The 13,796-nt window shown below is 38.5% G+C and overlaps 1 protein-coding gene across 12 annotated transcripts in view; it reads right to left on the bottom strand.

The window, feature by feature from the left end:
• The window catches only part of LOC124305014 (ensconsin), a 77,633-nt gene that overhangs the window by 45,511 nt on the left and 18,326 nt on the right, over positions 1–13,796 (bottom strand). For 2 of the 12 annotated variants that reach the window (XM_046763937.1, XM_046763931.1), the window contains exons 1-2: positions 5,006–5,476; positions 3,809–4,284 (exon numbers count right to left, since the gene is read on the bottom strand). The exons of 7 other annotated variants lie outside the window; for them this stretch is intronic. In XM_046763937.1, the coding sequence (XP_046619893.1) occupies positions 3,809–4,034 (226 nt within the window). In that variant the 5' untranslated portion in view covers positions 4,035–4,284; positions 5,006–5,476. Of the gene's footprint in view, positions 1–3,808; positions 4,285–4,938; positions 5,477–13,796 lie in introns of those variants that run through there. 3 more of the 12 variants (XM_046763932.1, XM_046763948.1, XM_046763946.1) reach the window with 3 other exon arrangements.

A 13,796-nucleotide genomic window follows, 5' to 3' on the forward strand; every position in this document is an offset into this window, starting at 1 on the left:
CGTGATCAGCCGCCCAACAAACCGAGGAGTATCGAATTTCATCAAAATACAAATGTTTTTAGTTTTTTTTTTTCAGTTTATTGAATAGCCCAAATTTAAGTTTTACAACTCTGACCTTAGATACGTGATTAGCGACCTAAAAAAAACCTCAGGGTAGTAATTTTCATGCAAATCCATTCATCCGTTCTCAAGATGTCATCATTTTTATTTGATTTTTTAGGATTTTGTTATATAAATAATTGAAAAAGTGTTGAACCGATCAAAGCCAGAATCTAATCAGTTCTAAGTTTGGAAAAGCCGCGTCGATCGAGACTAAAATCATTGAAATCCGGTAACTCGTTCTCGAGATATCGTCGAACAACAAAAAAATCGATCACATGCATACGCATGCACAGACGTCGATATGCAAATGATTGGAGGTGATTTTCTAAACTTCAAAACGTGGATGTATGTAGAAAACTCATTTTTCAATTTTCGGGATGATTATAATAAAATCTTCTTTATTTCACTGAAAACATAGAAACGGCAAGTTAAAAAACCTTGTCGAACCAGCGAGTAAACAACAATTGAATGATCCCTCTGATTGTAAGAAACAAAGAGAAGTGTTTCTACACAAGGTGAACGACCGCGGTAAATACAAACCGAATTGCATCCTCGACGATCGGGAGACGAGGGAGAGTCTAGAATTCGTGTCAGAAAGAAGAAGAAGAAGAAGAGGAAGATGAGGAGGAGGAATAAGAAGAAGACTTAGGTAGGTACGTCGCGAGGCGTGAAATAGTTTCTTGCACACAGCCAACGAAGGATCTACAAAAAAGTATCTACGAAGTGGAGAGTCCAAGATTCGTATTACAGAGAGAGACGATTACCGGAATTTTAAACGCATATCCGTATTTTTCGCAAAATGTCTTATGGCAATGGGAAAAGTCTAATATCTCAATACTACGTTTTCCTAGTCAACCAGAGCAGTTGACATATAATTTTAGTAAAAAAGATGGGTTCAGTAACCTATGACTAGCATATGCCTAAATTCTATTTTGAAATTTTGCTGCATAATTTTTCGCAAAGTCATTGGCAAGACTTGCAAAAATATCACAATTTTACCACAGTGACTTGTAGTTACTGTTGCTCATTATCATGTACGTTGTGCCATCGTCTTTGGAGAAAAAGTTGTCTCAACTTTCTAGGTTAGATTTCTATGAAAATTGGTAACTTTGTGAATTGGAATTTCCGATAAAATGCAGATACGTCCCTAGACTGTGAATAAGAAAAAAAACAACTATACCTGATCTTCGTTTCAACAAATATTCCAATAAAATGTCTCCCCGTGCACAATACAGCGTATAACCGCGCATTAAGTGAGCAAAGAGCTTTCACACTCGGTATAAAGAAGAGACATAAAAGAGCATTGAGAAGGAGGAAGAGAAGAAGGAGCCTCGGTAAAAATAAAAGTAACGGTAAACTCGTTGGAGTCCAAGGAGGGAGGATGGATGGATGATAAACCGGGCCGGATGATATGGGACGGGTGGGTCGCGTGTTATGGACACAACGGCGTAATAACTGTAATTTGGAAATGGGACCTCAGTGTCGCAAGGTCAGCGACAAGGTCACGGAATCCCTCCCCACCCCCTTCTCTAAATCAGGAGTGGTTCAGGTCCCAGGTTCCTTTCTCCGCAATGCCCGCATGTCTAGAATGCGTTAGATACAAGCATCAACTTCGTGCATGACTCGATGGGCTTGGCTTCTCGTTGGTAGTGGTGCGGTTTTTGACTACCAGTAGGTACAATGGTCGAGTCCGCGTTATTTCCTTGAAAATCACGTGCCAGGTCGATAGGGCCATTCCTGAATGTCCGGACAATTCCAGCATGTTCATTCTTCCATACCCTGGCAAGTGAGTCGTTTCGTAAACCGTGTCGATGGTTTTTATCGCACTGGTAATACTGGACACATACACAATGCATCTTTCGAGCAAATGATCAGAGGATCCACATTGCAATGGAAACACGGATGGTCGTTAACAACGAGAAATCAATTGCCAGTGACATCCTAACGAACGGAAAAACTTCTCGTTGTACATTTCAGACATGATTCGCGAAGTATGAATACCAAGAAGCATACCTATCAACTTCGGATCGTGTTAGAAACGACGATTTATTGCACGTCGTTACTTTGGTATCATTATTTGAGAATCGCAATCAAGCTAGCGATACAGAGAAAAGCACATTGTCGGTATCTCCGCGTGATATTAGAATACGCACACTGTTTCAGAACATTGTGATTAAAGAAACGACGGCCAACTCACGTCGTTAAAATTTACTGTAATAATGATGTTTCAGACGAGTGGGGCTTTTAGTTTGAAGTTAGGTTGTAGGACAGATGACTTATCCGACTTTGTTCGCCATCTGTATCTCGTACGTACACACCTATTACTCGTAAGTGCATGGCTTTAAATTACCTACGTCGACTTACTTCCCGGACGAGTTTCATTCTGTACGCTGTGCACACGGTAGCTGTATACACATATAACCCAGCGCGAATTGCCGCTGCTACTGTGGTCAAGAACCGCGAAAGAAACTCATGATTTATAACTGACATGGTTTTTAAACGGTAAGTTTAGCAAAATCGAGGCCCCGTCACTGCAGCCTTTCGATGACCGCAAACGATGACTCTTTAGTCACTTGTCCAGATGCTTTCTTACTTGATTTTTTCTTTTTCTCTAATCGACAACTTTCGATTACCCCCCAAACCACAGTTCTGGCTACGATGAGCACTCGATCACTTTCATCGTCATCGAAGCGAGCAAGATAAGACCATTGCTTACGCTTTTAACCGACCATATCTCACATATAGATAGCATATACGAATCCTCATGTTTCTGCAAATACGGTCATTGAGACTCGACATTAGCACCAATTCATCGTGTGGATTTAAATTTCCGCGCAAATGTGCTGCAAATATACAGCGATCACTTATCACCACCCTCAAGTATGAAAAGCCTCAATCACAGCTTTACAGGACAAAAATCAAGTAAATATTTTAACGGTTCTCCAGCCAGTCACGCACATTCAGCAGATTGATTGAAGTACAAAGAGTCCTTGTTGCGTCGATATCCTTATTTTCGCCCTAACACCGACAAATAACCGAACTCAAACTAAGAAGTTTTAAATCTTGAAGTCTTTGAATCGAGGACGTCTTTCAAATATGATTCACTGATTTGAAAACTGTGAAACTCACTCGTCGTAGTGATAAAAGGTGAAGTAAAAAAAAAAGTCAAATAAAAACAAACTAGAACACAACATTTTACGACCGAACACTAAATGTAACGGGATTTTCTCTTGTACAACCGTACACGAGTCGGTTTTAGATATTGCAGTTCCTTATACAGATAAATTTGATGCTTGAGATATTCCTGTTGATAACCATCATGTGTATTTAAGAGTTGTTGGATTTGGACAGTTTAGAATCCAACAATAAGTATTCCAACAAAACCGATGTGAAATTCCCGGGATTTTTATTCCACTCCATTAACTGTCCAGAAAGAATTTCCACCCGATTTGTATTTCTTTTCCGTTTTCATTGTCTGATTGGAAACAAGCAAGTATCAAACACACGTTCAGACACCGTAAAAACTACAAGTAGCGAAGATCACAGATTGGTGGATTAAGATACCAAGACTGCTCAAGTTTGGACTCTTTACTCGGTCTCTTCGATATCCGTGGTTTGTAAAAGATGAGACATCGTGAATTTCAGACTCTAACGGGGAAATAATAAGACACCAAGGAACGAGACTAATCTAGATGGATAAACTCACATAGCCAAACGTTGCCGCGTGGCGCCATGTGGGTCAGGTTAAGATGTAGGTTGAAGTCGAGTCCTTCGAGGTCCTGTCTCAGATGAGTGCTGTCCATGTCCAAGGCACGTTCGGGGAGTAGAAAAAGGTGATCGCTACCATCGGCGGGGCCCAGGGTTCGCGGGGATGTTAATCCGAGGGTGAAACCCCCGGCAGGGGGTGAATTTGCCGATGTTACAGTCAGCATAGTAGAATTAGAAGCATCATCGCTGGGACAGTCTCGCCCTTTTTTCAACACGTTTTTGCCGGTCTTTCCGAGTGCTGAGACACCGTGACGCGCCACGATCACTCGATGATAACCAACTGGAGCGATCCTTTCACCCTTCCACTGGACGACGAGAGGATGGGGGGTCGGAGGAGAGAAGATACGAAGAACATTCCCTCGTGATGATTTGGTGACGCGACTTCACCTTTCGATTTAATTCTTGCGATGCCTCCTGCAGGTTTTAGGTGTGTTTTAGGTAAGGCACTTGGAGCTGATGCATGGATGCCAATATTTTCGAGCATGGTTATGGTTTCATTTTATGTTTTCTTTGCCTTGATTTTATACATGCGTAAATATAAATAATTCGTAGATGGTAAAAATAATTGAACGGACTCTCTTCAAGGTCTAAGACGCGTCGGTAGAGTTTAGGTTAAATAAATTAAGAACAACGGTATAACAAACAGTTGATTGATCTCGCAATTAATGGGTTTCACCAAGTTTTGTACACCTCACAGTTTTTGAGACTGATATTTTCGAATTTTTGTTTTTTTTTTTTAAATTGAAAAAACTCGACGATATTACAGGTATTTAATTATACCCGAATACTTTTTCCGTTGTATAAGTACATTACTAATGTTTCATCAATTCGATACTTTCAGCGATTTTTTAAAAAAGATCCACTCGCCAAAATTCAATACCAAAAAAGAACCCATCAAATAGTCCGTGAGTTGCGTTACATAATATTAGAATATTCTGAACTGTAAACAGTGCGACTGAGCATTGAAGAGTTGAAATATAATGATGACGACGAAGAAGAAGAGGAAGAAGAAAAAAGAATCAAAGAAAGAAAGAAACCTTAACGAGGTTACACATAAGCTGCAAGTACCTTACGTATGGCACAAAATGCGCGAACTATGTCTGACCGATTTTATAACAAGCGTAGCTATATATACCTATGTATCATTAGGTCGAACAACGAAGATTCGAGTTGTTAAAACCAGAACACGTACATAAGTATAATCAATTAGCGGGATACCTCAACCGCGTCAATTGACCCACCAATCGCGTTACATTACACAGATTGTAAAATAAGATAAAGAAAATAAAAAATACAGCGTTTACGTGAGTTCTTTTTTTTTTTTCCAGTCACTGCCCAGAATCGAGATTCTTCAATCGTCCCACATATCACAAGGCGCGACTATCGGATAAAACATAGTCATGCACACACAAACAGCAAACGGACTGCCGCACGTTACGGTTTAACCGTTAAATTAGACGGTACGTGAGAGAAAAATACATATCATTAACATGACAATTTACGCATGGATTGTCAATTATACGAGAAATTGATAATTGGCATGGAAAGCTCGAACATTATACGTATATCAAAGGTGAACACAACTGTTGCATGTAATATACGTACGCGGCAAACAATTCGTATAATTGGAAACTTGGATCATTGTATACGATACAGTCGGATAGTCGAAGCCGGAATAAACGACAAGAGAAAATATAGGTATATGTGTGTGTATATATATATATACAATATGTATATATAAAGCAAATGATTGAACGTATGTGACTGTAAATTTGAAGTATAAATAGCGCGTTAATTGTACGACGATGTTTGTTTTTTACAGATTGCCTTTCTCCCCCCACCCCCCCTCTCTCTCTCTAACGGCGCGAAAAAATTCATAAAACGAGACTCGTGCAGCGCCACGTTCGCGGTTTTGACAGCTGCTTTCTGCTTCAGCGCGTAAACCCGGATATCCAACGACGAGCTGACGCGATCCCGACGACGGACAGCGACTGACTGAAGCACCGCGCACCCAGCGACCGACAGCTGCACCTGCTGATGTCCGAAAGCTTTGCGCAGCGCCAAGAGATCGTGCAAAACAGCGTAGCGCAGACTGGTAGCTTGTTTCTTTCTTTCTTTCTTGTTCTTCTTTTTTTTTTTTTTTTTTCATTTATCTATTTAGTTATTTATTTGTTTGTTTGTTTCTCTCTAAATCAAAGAGTGCACCGGCGGCAACGGATCGCAGAAGAGAACCGCGGACTTGTGCGAAATGCGCTGAAGACGCAAACCAGGTTGTGGAGAGATAACGAAAAGTGGCGGAGGGGGGGGATAAAACCGGGAAAGTATAACCGGGATAAAGATCGCGTTTGCTTTCTCTGTAATATCGCGCGTGAGTCAGAATTTGTATCTATAATGCAAAATCTCGGATTTCTTTAATACGTTACAAATAAATACGTCAGCAGCAATTTTATGTTATACATACGTGTATATGAATTTATATTTTTCGCGCGCGTGTGTGTTTGATTTAAATTTTTTATTAAGATTTAAATATACAAACGATCGAAGGAAATGAAAATTTTTAATGAGATCGTACTTTTTTTTTTTTCTTTCGTATTTCGTCTTTTTCATCGTAAATATAATGGAACACTGCCAAGCGGAAATTTCTCGACGTAAAATCTATCTTTAGGATCGAATCTGACGTTTGTTAGATTCGAATCTATACTAGTTTCTAATACATATCCGCGCGTTGATTTATACATTGGACGTATGCATGTATATATATATATATATATATATGCGTGATACGTATGTACAAACATAAACGTAAGTGCGAAATAGGAAGGATTAATTTTGGCAAAAGTCTATTTCGCGAGTCGACGTATCACGGTATACGTACTGGCTAAAATAATACGACTGTAACAGATTCGGGATAACGGAGAGCTGCTGCGCGTATGCAAAATTACGTCAGTCCATTTAACATTAACAAAACTACTACTGTTGTTGTTGATGTTGCAATGTTTTAAAACAATTGTACACGTATTCGCGTTAATTGAACGTTGAAAAAAATCGTTTAAGGCGACTTGGACGAAGTTGAATTATACTTAATGTTCGGTAAAAAATTACTATCCGCAAAATGTATTTAATTAATTTGGGAAAAAAAAAAAACTACGCTGGTTCCAATTGATTAACGAATATGATCGGTATTTGGGGAGGAAGAAAGAGGAGCTTAATAAATGAAACCAGCGACTGCATCAACACGAGTAGATGTAACTCCTCCCCCAGTATGTGACAATTGCAATGAAAGTTGGCAATTATAATTAATTGGAAATAACGAGGTATATAAATTGTTACGGAGTTAGTTTCCGTGGCGCAAGACTGTAATTACAACGAAACTTGCTGCGTTTTACAGCTCGTGCGTTTAAAATTCTCGAAAGTAAATCGCTCGCTTCGACCGTATTGATAATTTCACTGTCAATCCAAGTAAGCGACAGCTTCCGGTACAGATACAGAACAATTTTAATCACCAAGACTGCGTAACTATAAATAAATACAATACGAAAAATCGAAATTCTTTGGTGGGCAAAAGTCAAAATGGGCACGTCGAAAGTACGGGAAACATTGCCGAGGATCTATTCCCAACATCATCATCATCATCATCATCATCATTATCATCATCATCATCATCATCATCATCGTCATCATGATCATCATCTCGGTCTATTTCAGGAATTCAGAGCAAACGCGCGAGCGAGCAACCGAACTCAAACTCGAGCCAACTTAGGTGATGCCTCATCGATTTTTCACCACCACGAGTCGGACATGGTGTTCTATAAATTATTTAGCATTTTCTGTCATTGAGGCCTGTAACTACACTTAACAATTATAATTGATACTCGTACTTACATCGGAGCACTGACCAATTGTTCAACGATTTTTGTAACTGCTGATGGGAATGTTTTAATAAGTTTATGGGGTGTAATGAACATGTCTGAAATTCAGTTCATTTCCAAGGATATGATTTTTGTCTTTTTCAGTCTTTAAAAAAGTACCGAACAAAAGAAAATTAGTTCACTGTTATAAGAATCTAAAAATTCGGGGCGTGTCCCGATTGAACGTCAGATTTTTTTTACAGTTTTTATTTGATAAGACTTTTATTCACGTTTATATATTTTGTTGATAGAAACTGAAGAACGGATTTGCTTTCTTTTTTTTTTCATGCATTTTTCAACTTTTATATCATTTTGTAACACATTTCTTTTTTTTTTAATCAAGGATTAAAGTTTGCTCTTTTACTTTTACAGAAAATTGCTCGTCGTTTTTGACGTCGTGGCAATTCATCAACCTTGTGATAAAATAAAAACTCCGGAAAGTCGAGTCTGCGAAAATTCTCAAGATGGAGACCACGCCTTGTGTCTGCGTTATAGGTTACTCGAGAGTTTGAAAATTTTGAAAATTTTAATTGTTCTTTATTTTAAAAACATACAATTTGAACTACCTGCAATATTATATAACGATAGTGAAGCTGGCAACCTTAAACTAACGATAGATTTTCTTCAAAATCGTTACTTCGCATTATTTTAGAATTCATTGAAATTCAGTAACCGGTAGTATAAATAGTGTAGAACATAATAATATCTCGCAAACTCGTCTGCTTCGAAGCTGCACCAGAAATTAGCAAAACAATAACTTTTATTTTATCAACATTTCGTACTTCCAGCCTCGTAACTTTTTTCCCCAGTTTGTATCACATATTTGCAATCTCCTGTACAATCTATCGTTGCACGAAATTCAAATTATCGCAATAGAAACACAAAAATATGTGTAGCAACATGTGCAAACCGTGTAACCAAACAGTATATATCAAGATAAAACCGGTGGCTAAATTTTCTGCTTACGTAGCCATAAAAAACTATTTTTCATTTAGTACTCGGTACCATACATTTCTAAACTTTAATTAGAAGAAAAATGAATGAAAAATAATAAAGGTAATTAATAAACCGTTGATATAGTACACACAATTATACACTGAGAGAAATTTTTAGTTCCGGTTACCGCTCGGTCCTCAACTATTTTCATTTTTTACCACAATCGAAAAATATAGTGCTAGGTTCAAAATGAAAATTAGTTTTCTAGCCGTTACCGGAAAGTCTAGTACCCGTTGCTATTCTTTCTCATTACGTTCACTGTTGCTATATTTTCTTGTAACTGTTGCGCAAATTTAACGCTTGTGCAACAATAAACTGACGTTAAAGCCTTGTCTAACTAAAAAAAGTAGAGTAAACCTGACAAACTGATTTTGCGTTGCAATTAGCAAAAAAGGATCGACAATAGCGCAAAAATGTTTACGCGTACCTCGTTTTTCGTAATTCCAACAATATTCGAACAGTTTTTTTTTTTAACGATACCTGTTTTACTAAATTTTTCTATTTACTGTAACAAATGAAATTTTTCTCAGTGTACGCGTACTGCGGTAATTTAACAAACGAAATATCTCAGTTTGCGTGAAAAGTCGTTGGATACCTAAAAGATTAGAGTTCAGGACGCATGAATAATAAAATTGACCCTCTCAGGATCCGCTCAGCATCAGCTAGCATGCAGATCCGAGACGCATGGTCACCGGGTTTTGCCAGGGCGACGCCATCAGCGTCGGGGCGCCGTGTTGACGCGGTTAAAACAAGGGTCGATAGAACGGAAGGCAGCCGACTCCGTAAACTCGGCGCCCGCACGACTGACGTTCTATGTAGACGTACGTAGGTACACAATACCTGCTTTGCCGTGCCTTTTTAGCCCCCCACACGTCATAAAATATTGCTAGAGCCACTCTCGCCCCCTGAGGTCGTTCCACCACCACCCCCGCGGCTGCGATTTTAATCTCAGACAGATTGAGAATGATGCAGCAGTCCGGAGTTTAAGTGAGAGACTGAAGAAGTATAACAGGAAACAGACACGGAGAATCCGAGTCTGTTTCAAAAGATTTTTCTTCATCTTTTTTTTTTTTTTTTTTTTTGTATCGTAAGTTGTTTCAATTTTTCTTCTTTCCTCGTTTTTCTAGATAAATTTTCAAATCTATATTGCAAAAAGAACAGAGAGGAAAGAAGTTTTTCCCCACGAGTGTTTTCCGTACGCAAAGTATTGGTTTTTATGACGGCAGAGCGAATCGGCGAACGCGCATGCGCGGTGTACAGAAAATACCACTTTTAACGCTCTTCTTTACTGCGCGCATGCGCTGTCGCAAAGAAATCTGACATTACGCGACCCTAACCACAATTTTGCGCTTCGTGTGAAAAAAGAAAACCGCGTAACACTCTTGTTATGTAAAGAATCATGTGCAACAAGGGGGCAACGCCTTTTTTCACCTCGCGTATTTTCAATATTCGTCTTCAGCTCACTTGCTAATTCTCAGATCACAGTTAACAGCCGCGTTTGTACAGTTTTGAACCCTCGAAGTTGACGAATTTTTTATCATTTCCTCAAACGGCGCCGTAGAACAAACCGTCGTCTTTATTCTTGGGGATCAATTTTCTTTCTGAAAAACATTGAATAAGAATATTTTTCAATCCAAGTACGCAATTTCAATAATTAACCAGTAATTTTTCTCTTATAAGCTATAGAGTTATACTGTATCGTAAATCATATTGACTCGGTAATTTTTGAAATTGCGTATTTGGACACAAAAATATTATTATTCATTGTTTTTCAAATGAAAAATCGATCCCGAAAAAAGATATTGATAATTCCTTCTATGACGCCATTTGAGAAAATGATGAAGTAATTCGTCAACTTCGAGTGCTCAAAACTTTACGAACAGGGTGGAAAAATTACCTTTTTATGGTCATAATCGTATTACTTGACCTCTAAAAATACTTAAAACAAATGGTTTCAAGAGTAAATATTCACCCGAGACACCCAAAAACATTGAATTACTTTATAACGCCATTTCACGATTCTTGGCAGTAACGGTACGGACGGGTTTGAACCAAGCCTAGGCAGTCGAGTGGTTCAAACTGTCTTTCAATGTTCATACATCGCCATTTTCCTTTACACTACAGTCACAACAATTCCATAATTTCCCTACACTCTATCCTCGCAAATTTTTTCATTTTTTTTCCCTTTTCTCTCCTTCTTCCGTATCTACGAAGTCAATCGCGGTCGTAAACCCAGTTAGTAATAGTTAGTTTCTGCCCAGCAGCATAAATAATAGTACAGACGTACCGAACGTCCAAGACACAATGGTAATACAACTATAATACCTGTAATCACTAGCACGTTTACATACCCTATCTACAAACGTGCAGAAGGAACGGCAGACGGATTATACGGAGTTTGTGCATAATCTGTTAACCATCGTACAATAATATCGTCCGTCGGTGCAACGCCAATAACAGTAATGATGATGGTACATAATATACCCTGAAGTAGTTCACAGTTTTTAGTCACATTACAACAGACACGATGCAATATAGCAGTTATTCGGCAGCTCATTATCAGCGAGTAGTACGATCAACGAACAAGAAAACGATCATCAAACTGGCCGTAATCACGGGTGAGAAAAAATTTATACCGCTTGGCAATCAGCGACCTGATGATTACTACGTGATTAGCATCTCGACCGGCAGATTGTGGTCCAAAATTTAAATTTACATCTGTCCGTATATAAACGGTCATTCAGCCTATAGCGATAACGAAACAACCAGCCATGGATTTAAGTTAAAACGTTTCAGCTACTCGGCAAAATTCTTTATTTTCATTTCAAATGTTTCAATTTTCAATAATAGTTTCAAAGATTCGTCAATAATTATTTCGCAAGTACAGAATTCGAATAATAATTTCACATTACCAATTTTTTTTTTTTTTTAAAGCTATTTCTTCCTGTTTTCAACAGTTTTCAATATCAGCTGTAAATTTGATCGTTCGTTAGCAGTGACTTTAAAATCTTTAGTTACTTACGTGTAGTAGGTTTATTATCTGTAGAAACATGATCGTTAAATTGAAAGAGCGATTGGCCCCTCGATGAAAATCAACATCGGACAGTTTTCCTTCTTCATTTTTATACATTTTTATACATAGTTAGCGATAAAATGAAATAACAACTGACTCGTGGTTATAGTTGCCGGTTCGCCCACCCATACTTATAGGTAGGTTAACGATGACAAATAAATACCGGTATCCACAGTTTGTAACAGCTATCGGTCGATGAGAATTGAGACTCGAGAGATGTGAATATCGGATCCATCAAACGCAGCTGATTGGTCTCTCGGTCCGCGAATAGTGCATACGGCGGTAAACGAGGAATCAACGATCTATTGATATTTCAAACGTTATACAGATATGTATTACACGTACATATGTATAAAAATGCGTTATATACCTACAAAATAGATACGAGTCTTGTAGGTTTTCAATAGTGAAAATTTATACATCGATAAATATTGATGGAGTTTGAGCGAAGTAAGCGCGTCGTCGTGTGATTCTCATGTATTCACGGTGAGTTGATTTTTCATTTTTTTAAAAGTTTTTTTTTCTCTCTAAATTTATACGTTTGCACGGCGAATAAAATAGCTGTTGTAAAAAAATCAAAAAAAAAAAAATTAAAATTCGCCACTTCGCAGAAGAGCGAACGATCCTGCGGGATCAATGAGATGAAAAAATAATAGTTTCCATTTCGAGGTGATACGCGAATGAAATTGAATGGACGATATATCAAATAAGAATGAAATTTAGCAGCTGCATTCGTACCGAATACGAAGGCGAAATATATAAAACAGAGGGGGAATAAAAAAAAAAAGGAACTACGTTTATCTGCACGGTTGAATTTCGAATCAAATTAGCTGCAAATTACGCAATACGCGTAACGAAAGGAAAGAGGATTTTTTTTTTTTTTTTCTTCTCCGCGTTGATTTTTCTTCACCTTTTTGTCTTCAATCTTTGAATAAAGAAAGAGTGACAGCTAGACGGAAAATTGCGCAAAGTATGACTGTGACGCAGTGACGCAAGGCAGTATCACAGGCACGTAGAAGTGCCGCTGGTGACTGTATAATTCCACAACCGGCAGGTGAACTTTCGCGCGTAAAGTCATGACAGAAAATTGAACAATGAACCGAACTCTGTTATAACTCAGTCAATCGACCGATGCAAAGGTTCCGTTTCACTCACGGTTACATCGTTGACTTCTTTTTTTGTCTTCCCCCCCCCCCCCCCCCTCCTCCCCCGACTAGTCGTTTCGTTTTTTCTTTCATGTATACTCAACCGCAGAGAATAGAATGTAGGGAAGATAAAAAAATTACAGGTTTCAATTTCAATCGAAGTGGGTACCACAAAATTTTCTGTCATTGATTCTGATACTGTAATCGATACCTCTAACGTTGCTTGAACATTCACGAGAATTGAGAAAAAAGTCAACTTCGATGAAAGACATGTCAATTGGTTTCAAGTTTTCATCCGATTGACAAATTTTTGTTGAACAAAAATCTCTTCTACACGTAGCATTGCAACCAGTACAATTTTCTCGCGTTTTACCCGTCGGCAAGATTTTTAGAAAATACACAGGGAAATTTTTATGCTGTCATACATAACAGTACAGCTTTCCTTTCTTTTATTCAACCATTTCTCTTTTCTCGTCTTTTTTTTTTTGTACGTCGTGCTCTCTTTTAACCGCAACGTGACAGGTTGTGCGGGTTAAGCCCCGTACGATATAAAAGTCAAAAGCGATACTCGTTGTCGTAGAAAAAGCTAGAAACGAACGTCACGGGCTAAATCCCCATGAAATTGGCCGTGCTGACGACCCGTTAAATCTTGTAGCATGTACGAAAGAAGGTGGCCTACAGTACCGCGGAACGAAACGACATCGTCGTGCCGAATGGGCGAATAATATATCCTCGTAGAGGAGAATCAGTCTGACGCTTCTTGTCTCCTTCCTCTTCTCCTTCGTTTTTTTTCTACTTCTTCTT

The sequence above is a fragment of the Neodiprion virginianus genome, chromosome 5 (genome assembly GCF_021901495.1).
Source record: "Neodiprion virginianus isolate iyNeoVirg1 chromosome 5, iyNeoVirg1.1, whole genome shotgun sequence".
Classification (NCBI taxonomy): Eukaryota; Metazoa; Arthropoda; class Insecta; order Hymenoptera; family Diprionidae; genus Neodiprion; species Neodiprion virginianus.